The 19267-nt window shown below is 53.3% G+C and overlaps 1 protein-coding gene across 1 annotated transcript in view; it reads right to left on the bottom strand.

Annotated features, from left to right (window-relative positions):
• The window catches only part of TACC2 (transforming acidic coiled-coil containing protein 2), a 166591-nt gene extending 156895 nt beyond the window's left edge, over positions 1 to 9696 (bottom strand). The window contains exons 1-2 of the mRNA XM_036027415.1: positions 9372 to 9696; positions 7283 to 7361 (exon numbers count right to left, since the gene is read on the bottom strand). Coding sequence (XP_035883308.1) covers positions 7283 to 7315 — 33 coding nt within the window. The 5' untranslated portion in view covers positions 7316 to 7361; positions 9372 to 9696. The remainder of the gene's footprint in view (positions 1 to 7282; positions 7362 to 9371) is intronic.
• Positions 9697 to 19267: the final 9571 nt, after the last annotated feature.

Genomic DNA, 19267 nt, shown 5'->3' with positions numbered 1-19267 from the left:
ACGCCGGGGACCGGCCCTCCCAGCCTGTGCTTGTCCAGGAAACAGGAGCAGGGAGCCTGGGCCTGCCCACCTCCCGGGCGTACGGCAAGAATCAGATGGAATCACACATGCCAAAAGGCTTCACCGGGCTCGGCACGGTCATTTCACGGCCTCCAGCAGGTGTTGGGAGGGACGTGCGGAGGCTCCAGGGCACCAGGCAGACCTGCCTGGCAGCCACCCCTGGGGGGTGGGAGGGAGCGAGTCTTTTCTGAAAGCAAAGCACAGGTCACTCGAGTGTGATGGGAATCCCGAAGCGGGAGGCCCCCCCCCTCCCCCAAGTGCACCTCACACCTCGAGCTTGACACCCTCTCCAGGGAGAAATGGCTGCAAAGCACCCAGGTTGCCCTCCCCCGAGGTCAACAGCCAACGCCGGGGGCAGCGCTAAACTGTGGGACTCAGCCTGCTGCATTAGCGCATAACGACGCTGACGAACTGATCGGGAACTTGACCTTTTTTACGACCCATCAGTTTGCCTGCCGACAAAGGGGGGCCACCGCCCCACCCCCAGCCTCCCTCCAGGACAAGGGAAACCCAAGCAGAAGGCTTTGGAAGGGTCGGTACGGCTCCCAGCGTCTGCGTTATGTCGAGAACATAAGCCCCGTTCAGCATCTCACCACAAACCCACTGAGCCCCTCCTCGGGTGGGCTCACCAACGCGTTGTTTGTGAAAAAGCTAGACGTGTGTGGCAGATTCGATTATGTCGCATGACTTATGTAGGGCAGCTCGCAGGAGGCAGTGAGAGGAGGAGGAGGAAAGATAAAAGGCCGTCCAGATGTTGGGGGGTGGCTGAAGAGCAGACCGTGCACAGCCTGGACCCCAGGACCTGAGGAGGCCCCAGGGTTTGGAGGCCACGGGGTGGCACTGGGCAGGCCAGGGTCCTGCTGCTGAAAGCAAGGGGGGTCTCCCCATTAGGACGGGCATAGGCAACGGTATCCCCTGCAGGACCAGAGCGACAGTCTTGGCAGTTTCTATTCCCAGGCCCAGCCTGCTGGGTGCACTCCCCTCTGACTGTGGCTACAGGGGAAACCAGACAACGGGAGGAGAGGCACCCACAACCCGAGGGTGCACGGGGCAGGCCTGTCCCTCATCCTTCGCCCTCATGACACGGCTGGTCCCCAGTGCATGGTCCTTAGTTGGCGAATGGAAGACTCCTTCAGACCTCAGCTTCCCGTGCAAGAGTCCGTCTGTAAGCAGCATGCAGGGACCTCCAAGTGCATCGCCACAGAGCAGGGGCCTCGGAGAGAGGGGGGGACAGGGGCGTGGGTGGGCGGGGGGAGCAGGGAGGCAGAGGAACCAGTCTGCAGTGTTAGTGAAGATTTGGGTTCGAGGTGACAGCATTGTGAGAGTGGGAGTGGAGAGGAGGAAAATGCTAGAAAACAACAGAACCACTGTGAGTACGGGCTACATGGTTGTCTTTGGAGGACACAAGTCCAGCGATACGGTGGGCGGTCATCATCCCGGGCCCGCCGTTCCCCCGCAGAGGTGTGTGCATGACTCGGCCCGGCTCATCCTGCCGCCTGCACTCCAGGGCACAGTGACAGGTCCCCAAGAAGGCACATGCATGGCCATCCCAGCCAGTCGAGGTCCCATAGAGGGGGCCGATCGGGGGACCAGCCCGTCAGCAGGAAGGAGCCCGGGAGCCTGGAGCTGCTGGCAGGGGGCAAGGCCGAGCGCACCTCCCAGAGCCCTAGGCCACGGTGGAGGGGAGCAGACCAGCATCCGGAGGGGACGGGTCTCTGGAGCCATCTCGGCCACCTCTGGAGTCAGTGACTCCTGCAGCTTGACCTCCTCTGTGGACTTCTTAGTCCAGTGAGCCAAACGGGCCTTCCCTGCTCCTGCTCGCTGCAGAAGGGCTTCTGTTTCTCCCAATCAAAGAAAAACTCCCAATCCAACGGAAATTCAGAAGACTACCTGGTGAGGCCATTCGTGACTTTATGACTTGCTAAATCAATGTGGAGAAGGGGAGTAGGTGGAGCCAGGGGTGGCTCCAGGTCTCTGTCGTGGAAGACGGGGACATGGCGCCCAGGAGGAACGGACCGGGGAGGGCGGCTGAGCTCAGGCTTGAGGAACCTGGGGCAACTGTGCATCATCATCCAGGTGGAGACACCCAGGAGGCAGTGGAAAGGTGGGCCTGGGGCCCCAGCCCCAAGGGGAGCCCCGAGTCCTCAGCCAGACTTGCTTCTCTGTGGAAGGGGAGCCCTGTGCTGATCCTGGAAGGCCAGAGGCAGCCCCCCCTAACGCCCACTGGGTCAGGCTGAGGTTGGAGGTGTGAAAACCTGGAGTGCCAGGAAACCACCTCCTGTCTGCTCCAGGACGGCAGGGACTCAGGACGGAGGAGAGGGGTGGAGCCGGGCGGATAGGTAGACTGGAGTGAGGGTCCTTAAACTTCCCAGCATTTTCCCCAATCAGCAGAGACTAAAGTATTCATGGCTTCCCAGGACAGAGTGAGATGGGCTCCCGTACCCTGATGAGAGGAGTCTAAGTTAGAGTCACCTTCCGGAAAAGCATTTTGGCCGCAGACGTAGAGATGGAGATGGAGAAACAGAGGGAGAGATCCAGACAGAGATAGAGACAGAACAAGAGAGACTTACGTTTCCTTTGACGCAAGAATTCCATTCCTGTGAGTCCACCCTAAATCATTCTGGGCAGTGTGATTTTGGTAAAGATAACGGAGAGAAAAAATGTAAGCTCCTTGGAACTTAGCGTCCAGGCAGAGATTCCTCCTAGGTTAGAGAAGTCCAGCCCCTGCCCCGGGAGCTCTCCTGAAGCAGGCAAGGCAAAGGTTCCTCCACTCTAGGGGGTCTTCACGTCAGCACCTTTGACATTTTGGGGCGGGCAGTTCTTTGTGGTGGGGCTGCCCTGTGCAGTGTGAACACTCAGCAGCGTCCCTGACCTCTGCCCACTGGGTGCCAGTAACACCTCCATCCTGGAGCTGTGACCCCAAAAATGTCTTTGGACATCACCAAATGTTTCCCAGGGAACACAAAATCAACCCCCCCCCCCCCAATGAGAAGCTCTGCATTGTCCTGTTTGTAGCCAGGGGTGGAGCCTGCGGAAGGCTTGGGGCCCAAATAGACCTGGAAGGCCTTAGGGAAGGGCTGGGATGTGAGTTGCTTGGCTCGTTGGTGAGCAGACGAAAGGCCAGAATCGAGGTCCGGGGCCCTTATTGCGTCTGCACCTGCAGGCCCTCAGCCGGTGGCCACGCCCTTCTCTCTCAGACCTGAGACAGAACGTTCTTTTAAGTCCAGATTACACAGTTACGGCACGAACCAAACCCAGCCAGCAAGACACTTTTTTTTTTTGCCCACAGAGTATTGAAAAATAATTGAAATTGGTTGTCAACCTTTTACAAGTTGTAAGATTTCTTGACACAATCTCTTCTAGAAGACAGAAGAGAATTTCCCATTTTGTGAGACTAGTGTATCACCCTGATACTAGGACGAGAACCCCCCCCACAAAAAGAAAACCACAGAGCAGTATTTCTCATGAAGTTAAATGTAAACATTCTCCATAAGCTGTGACCAAATCAAGTCTAACCATGTTGAAAACTAATCATACCCCATGACCAAGTGGGATTTACTCCGGGTACGCAAGGCTGGTCCAACACTCGGAATTCAATCACTGCAACCTAACGTATCCACAGGCCAGAAGAAAGATCATATCATGACATCCACTGTCAGCGTTCGACAATATCCAATGCCCAGTCACAATAAACATCCTCAGCGAACTAGGGCTGCAGGGGAATTCCCTGAACTCACTAAAGAGAACCTACAAGAACCCTACAGCCAGTATCTTCCTTAAGAGGGAGAGACTGAAGGTTTCCCCCCGAAGACAGGGAACAAGGCAAGGAGAGCCACTTGGACTGTTCTCACTTAACACGGTTTTGGAATTCCCAGCCACTGTAATTAGGCAAAAAACAAACAAACAAACAAACAAACAAACAAAACAGAACTATACGGCTGAACTAAACAGAATTAAAAAGAAGAAATACAACTCTTCCTGTTTGCAAATACCAGAATTGTCTATATAGGAAATCCCGAGCAATCTATAAACAACCTCCCAATCCTAATAAGAGAGTTCAGCAAAGTCACAGGAGACAAGCTTGACGTAAAAAAAAAAAACAGCACACGGACAATGGACATGTGGAAGCCAACACTGAAATCACATTGCCATTGACAATCACTGCAGAGGAAAGAAAATAGTTTAACATCAACTTAAAACATAGGCAGAATCGGCATGCCAAAAATGATGAAATGATGATGAAATAAGTCAAAGAAGACCCAAATAAATGGACTGGAAGGCTGAACGTAGCAAAGATGCCAATTCTCCCCAGACTGATGTGTAGTTCTGATACAATTCTTATCAAGGCCCCAGCAAAGATGTGGGTAGACATAGACCAGCTTATCCTGAAATTTACACGGACAGCCGTGGGTCCTAGGAGAGTGAAAGAAAAATAACAAGGTGGAAGGAATCATTCTACCTGATTTCAAGACTTACTGTATAGCAGCAGTAACCCAGACTACGTGGGGTCGGCAGAAGGATGCACACACAGATCAACGAAATAAAGCAGAACCCAGAAATAGACCCACACAAATATAACCACCTAATCTTTTGATGAAGGTACAAAAGCAGTTCCATGGGAAAAGGAGAGTATTTTCACCACATGGTCCTTGAGAGAACGGACATCCACAGGCAAAACGAAACAAAAACACATACAAAAAATGAACCTCAACCTAGATCTCACACCTTACCCTAAAAGTAACTCAAAATGGGTTGCAGATTGAAATATAAACTGTAAAAGTATAAAACTTTTAGGAAAAAAAGAAAAAATTTCAGGACGTAAGGCTAGACAAAGAATTCTTAAGTTTGAAAAGGAAAGCACCATCTGTAAAAGGAAACACTGATAAACTGTACCTCATGAAGACTTTTGTCCTGTAAAAGCAAAAGACAAGCAAGACTGGGAGAAAACATTTGCAAACCACAATCTGACTCAGGACTAGTATCTAGACTATATAAAGAACTCTCAAAACTCAGCAGTAAAAAAAAAGAAATACAGTTAGAAAATGCAGTCAGGGCAAAAACATGAATAGATATTTCACCGAAGAGGATGTACAGATGGCAGTATGCACATTAAAGATGCTCAACATCATCACTTAGCAGGAAAATGCAGATGAAAACCACACGTGATGAGCGATCGCAGCGCACACATCAGAGTGGCAGCGCCAAATCCCGACAGCGCCAAACGGTGGCAGGGGGTCTGGGTCACTCCTGCACCACTGGCGGGAATATAAAAGGGCACAGTGACGCTAGAAAAACAGTGTGGCAGTTCCGTACAAAACGAAACATGCAACTCTCACATGAGCCAGCGATGGTGCTCCTGGGCATTTAACTTGGAGAAATGCAAACATATGTTTCTCCCCCCCAACACACACACACACACAAACTGTGTATACAAATTTTATTGCAGCTTCATTTGTAACAGCCCCAAACTGGAAACAACCCAGATGTCCTTCGCTGAGTGGGAGCTCCACCCAGCTGCCGCACTCTGGACCAGGAACACTACTCAGCAGTGAAAAGGAGCAGACTACGGACGCACGCAAGGACCGGGATGGATTCGAGGAAACTGTGCGGAGTGAAACCAGCCGATTCCCAAAGGTCCTGTGCCATGTGACCCCGTCCATCTATACATCATTCTCGGGGGGTTAAAACCATACAACAGATAGAGAACAAATTAGAAGTTGCCGGGGGTTAGAAATAGGGGGTAAGAGGGAGGTGGGTGTGGCTGCAGGCATAACAGGGGGACCCCTCTGGGGATGCAAATGTTCTACGTGTTGACTTTAGCAATGTCAGTATCTGGGCTGCGATACTATAGTTTTACAAGAGGTGACCCTTTGGTGTTACCGGGTAAAGTGCAAAACAAAAGTAGGTAAAGGGTACATGAGACTGCTCAGTATTATTTCTGATAACAGCACGCACACCTATTATCTCACACTTAAGAGTTTAATTATAAAATTGTAAAGAGTTCACAGGAAAAAATGTGGGTTCTGACTCCCCTTGAAGAACTGGGAAGATCTTGTACCGGGGGCTCCCCTCCCCCACGTGACACCCATCGGCGGGAGTGGGTGGTGGCTGTCTCCTTTAGACAGCAGGACGGGGACCCTCCGGTTTGCCACAGTCCCTGCCTCTCCCCATTGTCTTGCACCCAGTCATTCAGCACAGTTACTGTTTCTTGCCTGCCCCTCAGGCCTGGAGTGTGCTCCTGTTCTGTTAGTGATTCTGTGTTTTGCTGCCTAAGAAAGGAAGAGGGGAACCTAACGGAGTGATGCTGGCCCTTACGTGCAGTTTTCTTCTTCAAAGAACTGAACACCATTGAGCCCAAATTTCCACCGTGTGCGAGATGAATGGGAAAGTGTCTCCTTGAGTTTGTTCACCAGGGCACTGATTTTAAAGTTTCGAACTTAAGCCCTGACCAGTGTGGCTCAGTTGGTTGGGCATTGTTCTGCAAAGCCAAAGGTTGCAGGTTCAATTCCTGGTCAGGGCACATGCCTGGGTTGAGGGTTTGGTCCCCAGTCAGAGGCCAGTAGGGGCATGTGTGAAAGCCAACCAATCAATTTTACATTGATGTAAAATTCTCTCCCTTTCCTTCCCCACTCCCCCTGTCTCTAAAAATAAATAAATACTATCTTTTTTAAAGATTCAAACTTAAAATGGATAACTAAAATCTGACTATAATATCCCAGCTGCCTGCACACTTAAGCAGAGTCCATTTCTCAATTGTGAAAACCTTAACTAACCTGGAAACAATAGTTCACATGTCATCTGCTCAACACTGATAGATTTAAAAATCACTTTTTAAGGGCCATAACTTAATTTTGGGGAGGAGTGTGCAAAAGCTTCTATTTTTAACCTTCTCTGCCGCACCCCTGCATGCTGATGGGGAGATGGGGCGGGGACTGGGACGCGATCCAGGAAAAACGTGCCAAACTCTCATTATATCGATTTCAAAAGCACAGAATAAAAAGAAAAACTCGTTTTCATGGCTTATGAACTTAGGGCTCATGGGAGTTCTGAGGATGAAATGAAAAACACCCACACGGATCTGAGTACTATGCCACAAGTGTCTGGAGAGACTGTGTTTTAGCTTGTTCCTTCCTGGGCAGAGAGAAGATGCTGGAAAGAAGAGCCTAGCCGAGGTCAGCACAGAGGGCTCCGGAGATTACAGGGGGCGCTCCCCGACACCCACCTGGTTATCCGGGGCGCTGTTCTCGTTGCCCATGGCGAGTCACGGTGCGCAGCGTCCCTGGGGATTTTATCAGAGGAGACTGGAAAAAAAAAAAAAAGGATATTCACATCTGCAAACCGGAAGAAGGTCTGGGGCTTTTTCTGTCTGCTTGCTCGTCTCCCCAAACTCAAAAGCCAGATGACGGGAAGTGTTGGTGGTCTCTGCAGTCCCATCAGGGACAATTGCTTTGGAAGGGTTTTCTTTTGCGCTGTGCCACCCAAGACTCCTCTCCCAGCGCCGGCTGGTGTTTGGAATCCCCGCCCCGCCGTTGGCAGGCACTTCTGAAAAACGAGTTTGCGACCGCGTCTCTGAGCCGATGCCAGTGCACACATATACGAACATACACAAACAGAGCGACGGAGCGGCCGCTTTGCCAGAGGCAGCGCGGGGAGTGCCGCTGCCACCGCCGGCGGCGGCGGCGGCGGAACACGCGTTCTGTTTCCAATTGCGCGCGGTTTGGAAACCCCGAGTGTGGCTGGGTTCCCACCGCCGGCGACAGCACAGCTAAGTGTGGAGCATGGGGAGGCGTGAAACCGGCTTGTTTTCAACAACATATGGTTTTTATATTTTCCACTCTAAACACTTGTTCCATCAAAGCAGTTTCACTTCTGCGCGTGTTTCTGTGCAGGCAGAAGGGCTTTCTCAGCGAGGGAAACGGGTCTCGGGGGCGAGGCGAGGGAGAAGTGGCGGTGTAGCCGGGCGAGCCGCCGGGCGGCTAGAGGCCTGACCTTGGGCGCACTTGGTGAGAGCATTTGTTAAGCATCCTCCTCCTGGCTGGCGTAGCTCAGTGGATTGAGCGCGGGCTGGGAACCAAAGTGTCCCAGGTTCGATCGATTCCCAGCCAGGGTACATTCCTGGGTTGCAGGCCATAACCCCCAGCAACCGCACATTGATGTCTCCCTCTCTCTCTCTCTCTCTCTCTCTCTCCCCTCCCTCTCTAAAAATAAATAAATAAAATCTTAAAAAAAAAACATCCTCCTAGTGAGGGTGCTTCCCACAGCTCACAGAGGAAGGCAGGACCCCTCCTGACCGGGACCCAGCTGGCTTCTGTGTGACCCCAGAACAGAAGCAGGCCGTGCCTTGTTCTGGGTGGGGAAACGGAGTTGCAGAAAACTTGTAAAAAAAATCATAGATGTTTAGACCTTAGAGACTAGCAGCCTAGTCCAGTAAGGAAGCAGGCTGGAGAAGGTAAGGGGCCAGCCCCAGACCCAGTTCTGAGCAAGCCGAAGCTGAAATAGAAGGGTCTCCTTCCCTCTAGTTCAAGGCTCTTCCTCCTCACCAGGGCTGACATCCCAGCATCTCCCCGGAAAACCTCAAGGACCGACGGGCAATAAAACCTGCCCCGTGATGTGCTCGTCACCTGACAACACAGTGGAGTGGTCACCGTGTGCTCTGTCTACGGAACGGGGCACCGGAAAATAAAATTTAAGTCTTTTGAGCGGGCTCAGTTAAAAGGCTCCCACGCTGAGAAAACTGGGAATGAGGTCCCCACAGTGATCAATTCTCTCACACCTAAGCTTTTCACCAAATGGGTACAATTTCCTTAATCCTTTCTTGCCATTTTCTGTTTACCAGGTGGACCCTCCAAAATTATAGGCTCACCTACAGAATGCAAAAATATTCATTTATTTACAACTGCTCACTTCAGGTTATTTTTTTTTAAGTTCATTTGGAAAATGATGCCTCCTTAGCAGACAATGTTGTGTTACCATCTTTACGTCCTTCTCAATGATCGTGACTTCCTTGTCCCAGCCCGCTTAAACCTCATGCAGCTGGAATTCCACATGGGTCAATGTCATGCTGATTTTGAAACTCCTTCACCAAACTAAACTCAAGAATCGTATTGAAAATTAGAACACCCAAACTAGCTTTTTGAAACGGGTCAAGAGATTCAAGAAAACAGCAAAACTACTCCTGCATCATGCACAGTTCAGAGCTGCAAAGGGAAGGCCCGGCTGCATCTGGAACTCTCTCCCCTGGCCTCCAGGGCCACCACCACCCCCTCAGGCTGTCAGAGAGCAGAGGAGGGACGGCTCTGCCAGCTACTTACGTTCGGGGACGGCCTGAGACTTCGCAAAGTCGCTTTCCCAGCAGTGGGACTTGGTCTTCCTCCATTCAGAAGCGAGGGAGGTGTACGCGGAGGCACGGACCCACCTCAGCCAGCTGGGCAAACAGCTGGTCTCCACCCTCCTCAGCTACACCAACCAGCTGCGCTTCTTACCTGGGCAGTGGTGGCCGTGCCAAGCCACGTGATTGCACAAACGTGACGTCAGCATTGCCCAGGCTGCTGTGTCCCGGGCCCTCCACATGGGGGCTTTTCCCCGTAGTTGCATGAGCGGGGGCTCCTTTCAGAAAGCGCTGACCCAGGCTAAACCTGGCCACACCCAGGGGAGTGGGACTGTCCTGCACTGGGAGTGGGGCGCAATAGAGCGGGGGACCAACCCTGCTTTCTAGAAGGGCGTGAAATGCTCAAAGGGCTTCTGTTGGCACCTGGGAGACTTTGCCATGAATGGTGTGGGGAGACAAAGAGAACCTGTGGAAGTGGGATGACGCCAGCAGTCTGGCACCTGTTTATGGCGTGGGGTGTGCAGAATGTACTTACCGGGGCGTGGCTTGAGTTTCAGCTCATGAAGTCGTAAAAGCGGCAGGCTGGCCGGCTTGCTGCTAGTCAGGCCCGCCCACCCAGGCTGGCGGAGCCCCTGGGGTCCATGGGCGGGAGCCAAGGGCAGCCGTCCAGAGACCCTTTTGCCCCGCAGGCTCCCACCTCGCAGGATGCCTGCAGTTACTACCAGTCAGCCACACTTGGGCATGAGTGCAGCCAGTTCGGTTCGGTTTCTGGAGCGGCAGGGACTTTCATTCAAATGGAAGCTTCTGCAGGAGCCCCTGACCCCTGCCACGAGGCTCCACCCTTCTGGGGCAATACATCAGCATTTCACCAAGAGTTCAGAGCAGCGTCGGGAGCTCCCTGAGGGGGAAAGCTGGATGTGGAGTGTGCGTGGGGGGGGGGTGCTCAGTGCCCCACTTCTGGGTCCAACAGAGCAGAAAGGTGTATGTTTCAACAGGTGAACGGATAGCAAATTGTGGTCTAATTGCACAGTGGAATATTACTCAGCCCTAAAAAGGAGTGAAGCTCTGACACCTGTTGCAACTCCAAAGAATCTCAAGAATATTACGCTAAGTGAGGGGAACCACGGGTCCTGTATTGTGTGAGGTCATTGATAAGAAATGTGCAGAACAGGCAGGTCTGGAGAGACAGAATCCAGGTCGGTGGTTCCCACAGACTGGGCAACGGGGAGTAACTTCCTGACAGGCTCAGCTGTTGGCTTTGGCGTGACGGAATGTTCTGGAAGTAGATAGAGGTGGTGGCTGCACAGTACTGGGAATTTTTTAAATGCCCCTGATATACTCACTTTAAAATAGTTAATTTTATGTTATGTGAATTTCATGTCAATTTTCTTGAGTATATAATTTTCACACCTTGGGGTTCTGCCTAAGATATTTGGGAAAAAATGGAATTCCGCTACTGGGTAAAAAAAAAAGTTTGAAAACTGTTGTTTTGCATTTGTTACCACTAGGTTTCTGGACAATTGAGGATCAGAGGCGTGGCAAACAGGAACGTTTGCTTGCCCCCCACCCCCACCCCCTCAAATCACAGGAGAATTTTTCTAAAGAAGGGAATCTTTTCCAGCCAAGTATCTTGGATGAGCCAACTGGGAATGAAAAGAGGTTCCAGGCAAGTCTGCAATAGATGGGCAAATGTTGTAAAAGCCCTGATGAAAAGAAAGGGGGAATGGGGAGGGGGAAGCAAGGAGAGAGAGTGAGGGGAGAGTCCCACAGGACTTGGAAGGCAGGTGGGGTTCAATGCCCAGCATTCAGGTGTGGACCTCTGGCAGCGTGAACTTTCTCCACGAACCACCCTCTCCGTCAACTCTGGAGCCTCACAGCACCCCTGTCCTTGCCACCGCTGGCCCCTGGACCACCAAGACCATGGATGCAGGATGCTGGGCATCCTTGCCAACACCTGTCCCATCGCTGCTGTCCTGGCCACCCCTGGCCACCAGAGAGGCTGTCACTTCCACCGAAGGAAAGAGCAAAGGAATGTTCAGACTTTTCAGCTCCCATGGCAGGAGCTGGAGGTCTGTCTCTTAATCATGGATGGCCCTGGCGCGGTCCAGACGCTGGGCACTACACAGCTTATAGGGCCCGCACTCCTTAGCCACCACGCCTGCCTTTCTCCAAGGCGCCACTCGAACTAGATCCCAACATCAACCTGCATGACTGACCGCTGTCTACAGGTGTCCATGGCCGACCAACTTCCTTCTCTCCGTGCTGTCTGCCTCCAAGCCGGGCACCAAGCAACTGCCCAGGCTTCCACTGCCCCCTACAGATGGGCAAACATGCCCGTATGTGGGCTCACTCATCTAACCCTCTGGAGACTGTACATGAAGGGTCGTGATTGGGCCCCAGGCCCCAGGGCCAAACGGCCACAGGCTGGACACCGGCCGCACCACTCGCCCGATGTATAAACGGGCCGGTTATTTAACTTCTCTGTGCTCGGTTTTGTCACCTCTCAAGTGGGAATCATGTGGCCGGGGTGAGTCTGCCTTGGTAAAGCTCTTGGAGGAGATTGAGGGCTAGACAAACCGTTGACTGTCATAATATTAATGGTGGTGTGATCCCGGGGGACAGGACCCTGCACTTTGTCACAGTGACTCGTGCTGCCGGCTGCTGATTCGTCTGGGCAGCTCGCCACCACCAGGGCTGACTTCGCCAGGGTTCTCTGCTGCCCACCGTCCTAGGTACGGAGTCCCCCAGCAGCCAGCTAAACCTCAGCCCAATTTCTTGTAGACTGAAATATAAAAGTCATTTTAAAACATGGCTGTTTGGGAGAATTTTTATTTTCAACTGGTGTATCGGCGTCACCTGGTCCGAGCCACAAAGGGCCCTGAACACGCATCAGCCCAGCCCTGGATTCATGAAGTCACGCACTTTTCCACTCCACAAATACTGAGCCCTTTGTACGTGCGAAGCACTGAGGGACTAACGCTCTTTTTCTTTTTTCCAAATGGGTTTTTTAAAAATTTATAGAATGTATTGGGGTAGCCCTGGCTGGCGTAGCTCAGCGGATTGAGCGCGGGCTGCGAACCAAAGCATTGCAGGTTCGATTCCCAGTCAGGGTACATGTCTGGGTTGCAGGCCACGGCCCCCAACAACTGCACATTGATGTTTCTCTCTCTCTCTTTCTCCCTCCCTTCCCTCTCAAAAAATAAGTAAATAAAATCTTTTAAAAAATTAAAACTTAAAAAAAGAATGTATTCAGGTGACATTGGCTAATAAAACTGTAGAGGTTTCAGGTGTCCAGTTCCATGATACATCATCTGTGTATTACATATTGTGTGTTCCCCAGCCCCAAGTCTCCTCCCATCACCATTTACCCCCACCTGACCTCTCCTCCCCCCCCACCCCCTTTCCCCCTGATCGTCACCATCCTGTTTTTAATATTTACAGAGAAACTATGGGGTAGGTATTTTCTTTTTTGTGGATAAGCAACTAAAGCTCACAGACAGCGAGTGGCGTGACTCAAGACCAGCAAAGAGCAGAGGAGGAGTGGCATCCGGGGGAACCGAACCCCTGCACGTGGGGAAGCACGCAGTGCGGCCACCCGGGAGGATTTCTGTAGAGTTCAGAGGTCATTCACTGCCTCTGTCTCTTGTGCACTCAGTTCTGTCTTAGAGCATGGGTTTTCTAGCCCTTGTGACTTCAACTGGCTGGGAAGGCTCCAGCTTATGGGACGCCCCTCCCCCGCACCGCCCCCCGCCCCCCCCCCCCCCCCCCCCCCCCGCGCGCCAGTCATTGGTCTGGGAAGCGGGTAGCAGGTCCAGGTTTGGGGCCCATGATTAACCTTTGTGGCTGAAGCAGCCCAGCAGGCCCAGGGAGCCAGGAGCATGCGTGGGGAACGAGGACCCAGGGTCCGGTCTGAAAGGGGAGGGACATGGAAGCGTGAGAAACAGTTCTGAGCTGTGCAGAAGCTGCCTGTGGGCGGAGTGGGGCTCGGAACCCAGGCCCTGCCGGCCGGGCGGGGCTGACGCCCCATTTTACGTGCTGCGTGTGCGTAGGGTGGGGGCTGCGGGGAGCTGGGGAACCAGAGGCAAGACCACGCGGGCCCCGTGCCACCCGTGATAACACAGAGGCCCAGAGAGATTTCGCAAGTGACCTCCCGCCGTCCTGCGAGAAGAGCCTCCTGGGACTCGTCGATCCATCAATCACACCGAGTTTTACATTCGGGGTTACCGATTCTCTATTTAAAACATATTTTTGTATGTGATGGAAACGCATCTGTTTTAAAGGGTTTGGGTTTTCCGCTGCCGTGAAGAATTTAAGTCCTGAGTGCTGGGGGGACCCTGGAGATCATCCTCCCTAACCACCCCTTCTTCGGATGAGGAAGCTGAGGCCTAGAGGGTGGAAACGATTTACCCGGCATCTCACAGTAAGTGAGGGCTGGAGCCAGAACTAAACACAGACCGGCCTGCGTCCAACAGGCCCGCCCGCCCTGGCCAGGCCCCCGCAGGCCCGCAGCAGCCTCCACAGGAGACCAGCAAGGCCGGACCAGACCTGCCTGCCCTGCTCTGGCGCTGCCCTCTGGCCACCGCAGCCTCCAACCAGTCAGGGCCTGCGTCAGCCAAGGACGGGGGAGGCTCCAGCGGAGGAATCCAGGTAACGTTTGCTCCCTGAGGGCGAGCTGGGGTCACCTGACCCCGCCGCGCTCCTTTGGGTCCTGGACCAACCAGCTGCCTACGCCCCCTGCCGTTCCCAGGGGCGGCCCCAGGCCCCATCCCGGCTTCTCCCTCCAGTGGCTGAGTGCAGTGGTTCTCTCTCTCCACCTTGCACAGCTGAGCTCGGGGCTACTTATAGCTCCGTTATCATGTTCCTGTTTGAACACATGTTCTTGTTTGAACACAAACAAACAGCCGTAGCCTGGGCACGGGACTGACGACGAGGCGCTGCCCCGTCTGCGCTCCGGCACGGCAGGCCACCTCCCTGAGCGCGAGGGCCTGGCTGCTCCGCAGCCATTGGGTGCAATGACCGTCTCTTCCTTCACGCTCTCTCCTTCACCTCCTGCCTTCTTCCCTCCCTCCTGTCTGAGGCCAGTGAGACGTTTTGATGTGAAAAGTCCCGTCTTGTGGGACGTGAAGACCAGGAGAACCTTAGCAGTCACCTGCACTCAGGCCCCAGAGACCAGGGACGACACTGAGGCGCCCAGCTCCTCTGCGGGAGAGAGGCTGGGCCGGTCACTGTTGTTACTCTTTCTCAGCTCCAGACCCACTGCTCTCAGAGGCAGCCCCCTTTCTGCTTTGCCAGAGGAGCAAGGAGGAAGGAGGAAGGAGAGCACACTTCCTGTCTACCTCCTGTTTCCCGGAGCATCACCCACCCCCTGCTCTGCCCACCCACCGTGGCAGTGGAGTCCAGTCTGCAGTTTTCCCAGGTCTTACAGAGCCGGCCTGGTGGCCCCACAGCTGCACCCCACCCCCACACACAGAGGTCTGAGGCTGCCGTCTGTGGGGCCCCTCCTCGGAGCCGGAGCCGCTCAATTGTAACAATTCCAACTTCTCATTTGCTCCCCCAGCCTTGGGTGGAGGCTGCTTGCTGCGGTTGGTACCTTCCATCACCCCTTCGAGTTTCCTTTTGGCCTTTACACTCACCTAGATTTCATATTTTTTATATTCAGTTCTTTGTTAAAATAACCGAGAGGTTCCTGCCGCCTGCCCCTGACTCACAGGGTGGCTAAGCTGGGATCCAAACCTGGGTTCTTCTCCTGGTGCGGGACTCCCTGCACGGGGCCAGTGAGTGTTCAACCACACGGCTGCGCAAAGTGGGCTGGCTCAGCCCCGACTTTAATAAGATGTTCAGGGCTCACAACCACCACCTCCGACACTAACAGCAAGTACCACCTCATCACAACCCAGACTGCCTGTCACCCAAGTGTCATCTCTGTCACAGGCTCTCAGAACTGGAGGGACTACTGTCTGGCTCCGTCGCAGCGCTCCCCGGCCTTATGACATCTTGGCTCACCAGTGATCACATTGACTCAGCCCTGACCCGGGAAATGGGCAGAGGTCTCCCCACTGCCCGCCTGGCCACACCAAGCGCTCAGGGGAATCACAATCTTGGCACACCCATAGCCTGTGGGCACACCTGCGGGCACACCTGCGGGCCTCCCTTTATCGATGCCGAACGTAAGGCCGGAGAAGGAGGGCAGCTGGCTCAAACGGAGAGCGTCAGCTGTCGGCTGGGACACCCCAGTTCCCCGTCCTTCTCCAGCAAGCCAGGCTGGGCTTGCTCGCAAGACTAGCCCCCAGGTTTTCTCTGGGAAGGAACAGTCTTTGCTGGGGGGAAAGAACAAAGTATAATCTGTGCAGGTGTCGGGTATGGCAGGAGCTAAAGATCCGTAAAAAGAGATGATGGCATTGCTCTGAGAGTAACTGGGGTTGGTTCCTGGGGAGGAAGGTCAGAGACGGAGACTCGGGAGCAGAGAAAGGAACGGGGGGAGGGGCGACAGACCTGGGCCTGGGTGTGAGACAGAGAAGGGAGTGGCCGAGGGCCAATGGGACGCCCCCTAACATGGGGCAGCTGGGACATTTGAGTAACAAGAGTGCCTAATGTCCCTTCGAAGTTGTTGTCCTTTCTCATAGTGTGAAGCCCTCCTCTCTCCACCCCACCCACATCTTCCCACTGCACTCACCATGGCTTTGTGAGCGCTGTGTTTTGCCTGGGGACTGGAGGGTGGAGCTTGAAGAAGGGGCTGTGCTTTGTGTCTGTCTGGGTCAATACAATGTAGGCGAGAGAGAGATGATGCAGGAGCCCTGGGGAAGTCACAGACACCTGGGGCTGGACCTTGGCGATCCACCAGGCACAGACTCCAGCTGAAGTCTGAAGGGGCCAGGAGACCCCAACTGACTTCTGGGTTAGCATATATTTACAAACTTAAATACTCCCCACCCAAACAAACTCGGGGATTATACAGACTGTCTGTATTCCTTTCAAAACTGCTTTATTTTTTCCATTAATAGCAGCACATCAAGAACATTTCTCCATGCATAAAACATCGCCTTAACAGCTGCAGTGGACACTAAGTTGTTTCTGAGTTTGAGCCATTTAAAAACATAGAGCTCAGCCCTGGCTGGCGTAGCTCAGTGGCTTGAGCGTGGGCTGCAAACCAAAAGCATCGCAGGTTCGATTCCCAGTCAGGGCACATGCCTGGGTTGCTGGCCACGGCCCCCAGCAACCGCGCATTCATGTCTCTCTCTCTCTCTCTCTCTCTCTCTTTCTCCCTCCCTTCCCTCTCTAAAAATAAATACATAAAATCTTAAAAAAAACCCATAGAGCTCGATGAACCTAATACAAAATAATATTGAATTGTAACCTGTAATAGAGAAATAAAATGTAAGAATCGTGTAACTAATTTTTATACAGTTTGTCTCTGTCAGGGAAGGTCAGGAAGGTTGCAGAGTGAGGTGGGTGGGGGCCACCTGCACTGGCCCTAGATTCGACCAAGCTGGGAGGTGCTGACACCAGAGAGCTGGGAATGGGGCTCAGTGTTTGGGGGCACAGTCAGGCTGGCAGGATCAGAAATGGGGTCAGCGTGGAGAGCAGGCGAAGGCTGGGTGAGCCTGAGCTCCGTGTGGTTGGGGGCAGTGGAAGGGCTGCGGCCAGCTGGGCACAGAGGAAGCACAGAGGCTTCTTGTGTCCGCAGAGCTGTGCGGCCCCGTGCTGCCCTTTAACGGGAGGGGGAAGCGGCGTCTCCAGTAGCAGTCACGTCCTAGGATGTCAGAAGGGTCGTAAAGGGTCTAGTTCATCAGCTGGAGTCTGGTTCTTTGGGGACAGAGGCCAGATTCCTTTGGAGATGGTGTTTTCCAAGTTTTGAACCTCTGAACCAGAGGCTGGGGATAATCATGGAATCTCTGTGTCTGCTTGAATACTTCTAGTGACGGGAAACTCACTACTTCCTGAGGCATGTCCTCTGGAAAGAGTCATACTGGATCCCTGGAAAGTTATTTCTGCTGTTCCATAACCCAGACCCCACCGCTGATTCTGCGAGCAGCTATCCCAGGGCCCGGGACAGTGAGGACACCACCAGGCATGGGCTGGGCGGTGGTCAGTGGTGAGGGCTGAGGACCAACAGGGACAACCTAGCTGACTTTACGGCCCATCATTTGAGGGTGGGCCACGGGCTTTAACCAAGGCCCAGTCCGAGTGTGCCTTGTTCTGGGAGTACACCGAGTCAACCTGCAGAAAGTGTGGCATCTTCATGGCCGATGAGTGGACAGCTAGCCAGCCCACAGCCAGCCACAGACACATGAGGGATCCCCGCTCAGAGCACGAGAGCCACCCAGAGGATCAGCGGAGCCCTGCCCAAATGGCCAGTCCGCAGGATCGAAAGCTAAATAAACATTATTGTGTTAGACCACCGAGTGCTGGGCAGTGGGTTACATGGCCCAGGCTAATGGGCAAGACCCTCCCCAGGGGGCCCATGGAACTTTCCCTCACACTGGCCCCCAGCCTGGCCAGTTGGCCGCCTTGACGCTGTGCCCACTGAATCACAAAGGATGGCACACGAGGGAGGACTGGAGGGTGGGTCAAATACGTCTCTCTGAAAGGACAACTCACAAGCGTGGCTCCCGGACCAGGGGCCACTAGTGTCTGCTTAGTGTGTGCCAGGCTGAGCGCCTTTGCCCTGTAGCTCCCTGAGGAGGAAGCTCTGAGCGGCCCGGGGCGCACACCAGGTGCGGCCCCTTTGCCCAGACGAAAGCATGTCGCTGCATACCGCTTTGCAGTAAAGGGTCTCTTTTTTCCCTAAAACAGATGATAGCTGATGACAGCATCACATAGAAGGGTCCCCCCGCTCACGATTTCCATACCGCCCTTCTCTGCAGACCGGACAGCAGCAAAACCATATTGATTATGAACACAAGCTGTCGAAGCCCACAACAATTCAGACATCCGTGTGAATCCAAGAGCTGAACCGTGCTGTCATTTTCGGAAATCAACCACCGTATCAACATAATTGGGAACCGCGGGCCACGGGGAGGGTGTCATGAGGGGGCGGGGAAGCCGTTTCAATGAAAACAACACGACGGAGGCCTTGAGTGTAGATGGAACATCCGTGCCAATTACATCAGAGCCAAAGGTATTAGTGCTGAGGACCCACAGGTGAGAGCCGCACCGAGAAACTAAAGATGTTTGCCTTCTACGGGCCATAATAAGACTTCACAAATGCAGTTATTAGGCTCGAGAGAGAGAGTTTCAGCTAACATCAGGCAATTTTATTATGGAAAAATAGAAAGTGGATTTTGAAAACCTCTGTTCCTCAGACAAGTATATTGTAAATTTATATTTTTAAAGCTTTTATTTATTGTTTTTAGGCAGAGGGGAAGGGAGGAGGAAAGAGAGGGAGGAAAACATCAATGTGTGGTTGCCTCTCACACGCCCTGCGCTGGGGACCTGACCTGGCCCGCAATCCAGGCACGTGCCCTGACTGGGGATTGAACCGGTGACCCTTTGGTTCTCAGGCCAGCGCTCAATCCACTGAGCCACACCAACCAGGGCTGTAAATTTATTTTTTAAAAAATTAAGGAATCAAGCAGGGGAAATTTTATAAAGGAAGGAGCCCAGCGGGGGAGCCCAAAATCTGCACACAAATTCCTCCTCAAATCCCTGACGGATTCCTAACATGCAACTACTCAAGGGAAACACCAACAGACCCAGGAGAAAGCAACGGCAGGAAGCTAAACTCTGAGGAACAGTTTGCAAGAAAGCAGTTTGGAGCTCGAGTCCCATCGAGTTGGAGGTGCTAGGGAAAGACTTCAAGCATGTCACTGAAATTGCAGACGAACCAAACCTTAAGAAGAAGGAATATATCCCACAACTGAGGAGTGTGCCCTAGGAATA

Source organism: Phyllostomus discolor, chromosome 5 (genome assembly GCF_004126475.2).
Source record: "Phyllostomus discolor isolate MPI-MPIP mPhyDis1 chromosome 5, mPhyDis1.pri.v3, whole genome shotgun sequence".
In the NCBI taxonomy this organism is placed as follows: Eukaryota; Metazoa; Chordata; class Mammalia; order Chiroptera; family Phyllostomidae; genus Phyllostomus; species Phyllostomus discolor.
The sequence above is the reverse complement of the archived record's forward strand: the minus strand, read 5'-3'. Positions and strand labels throughout refer to the sequence as shown.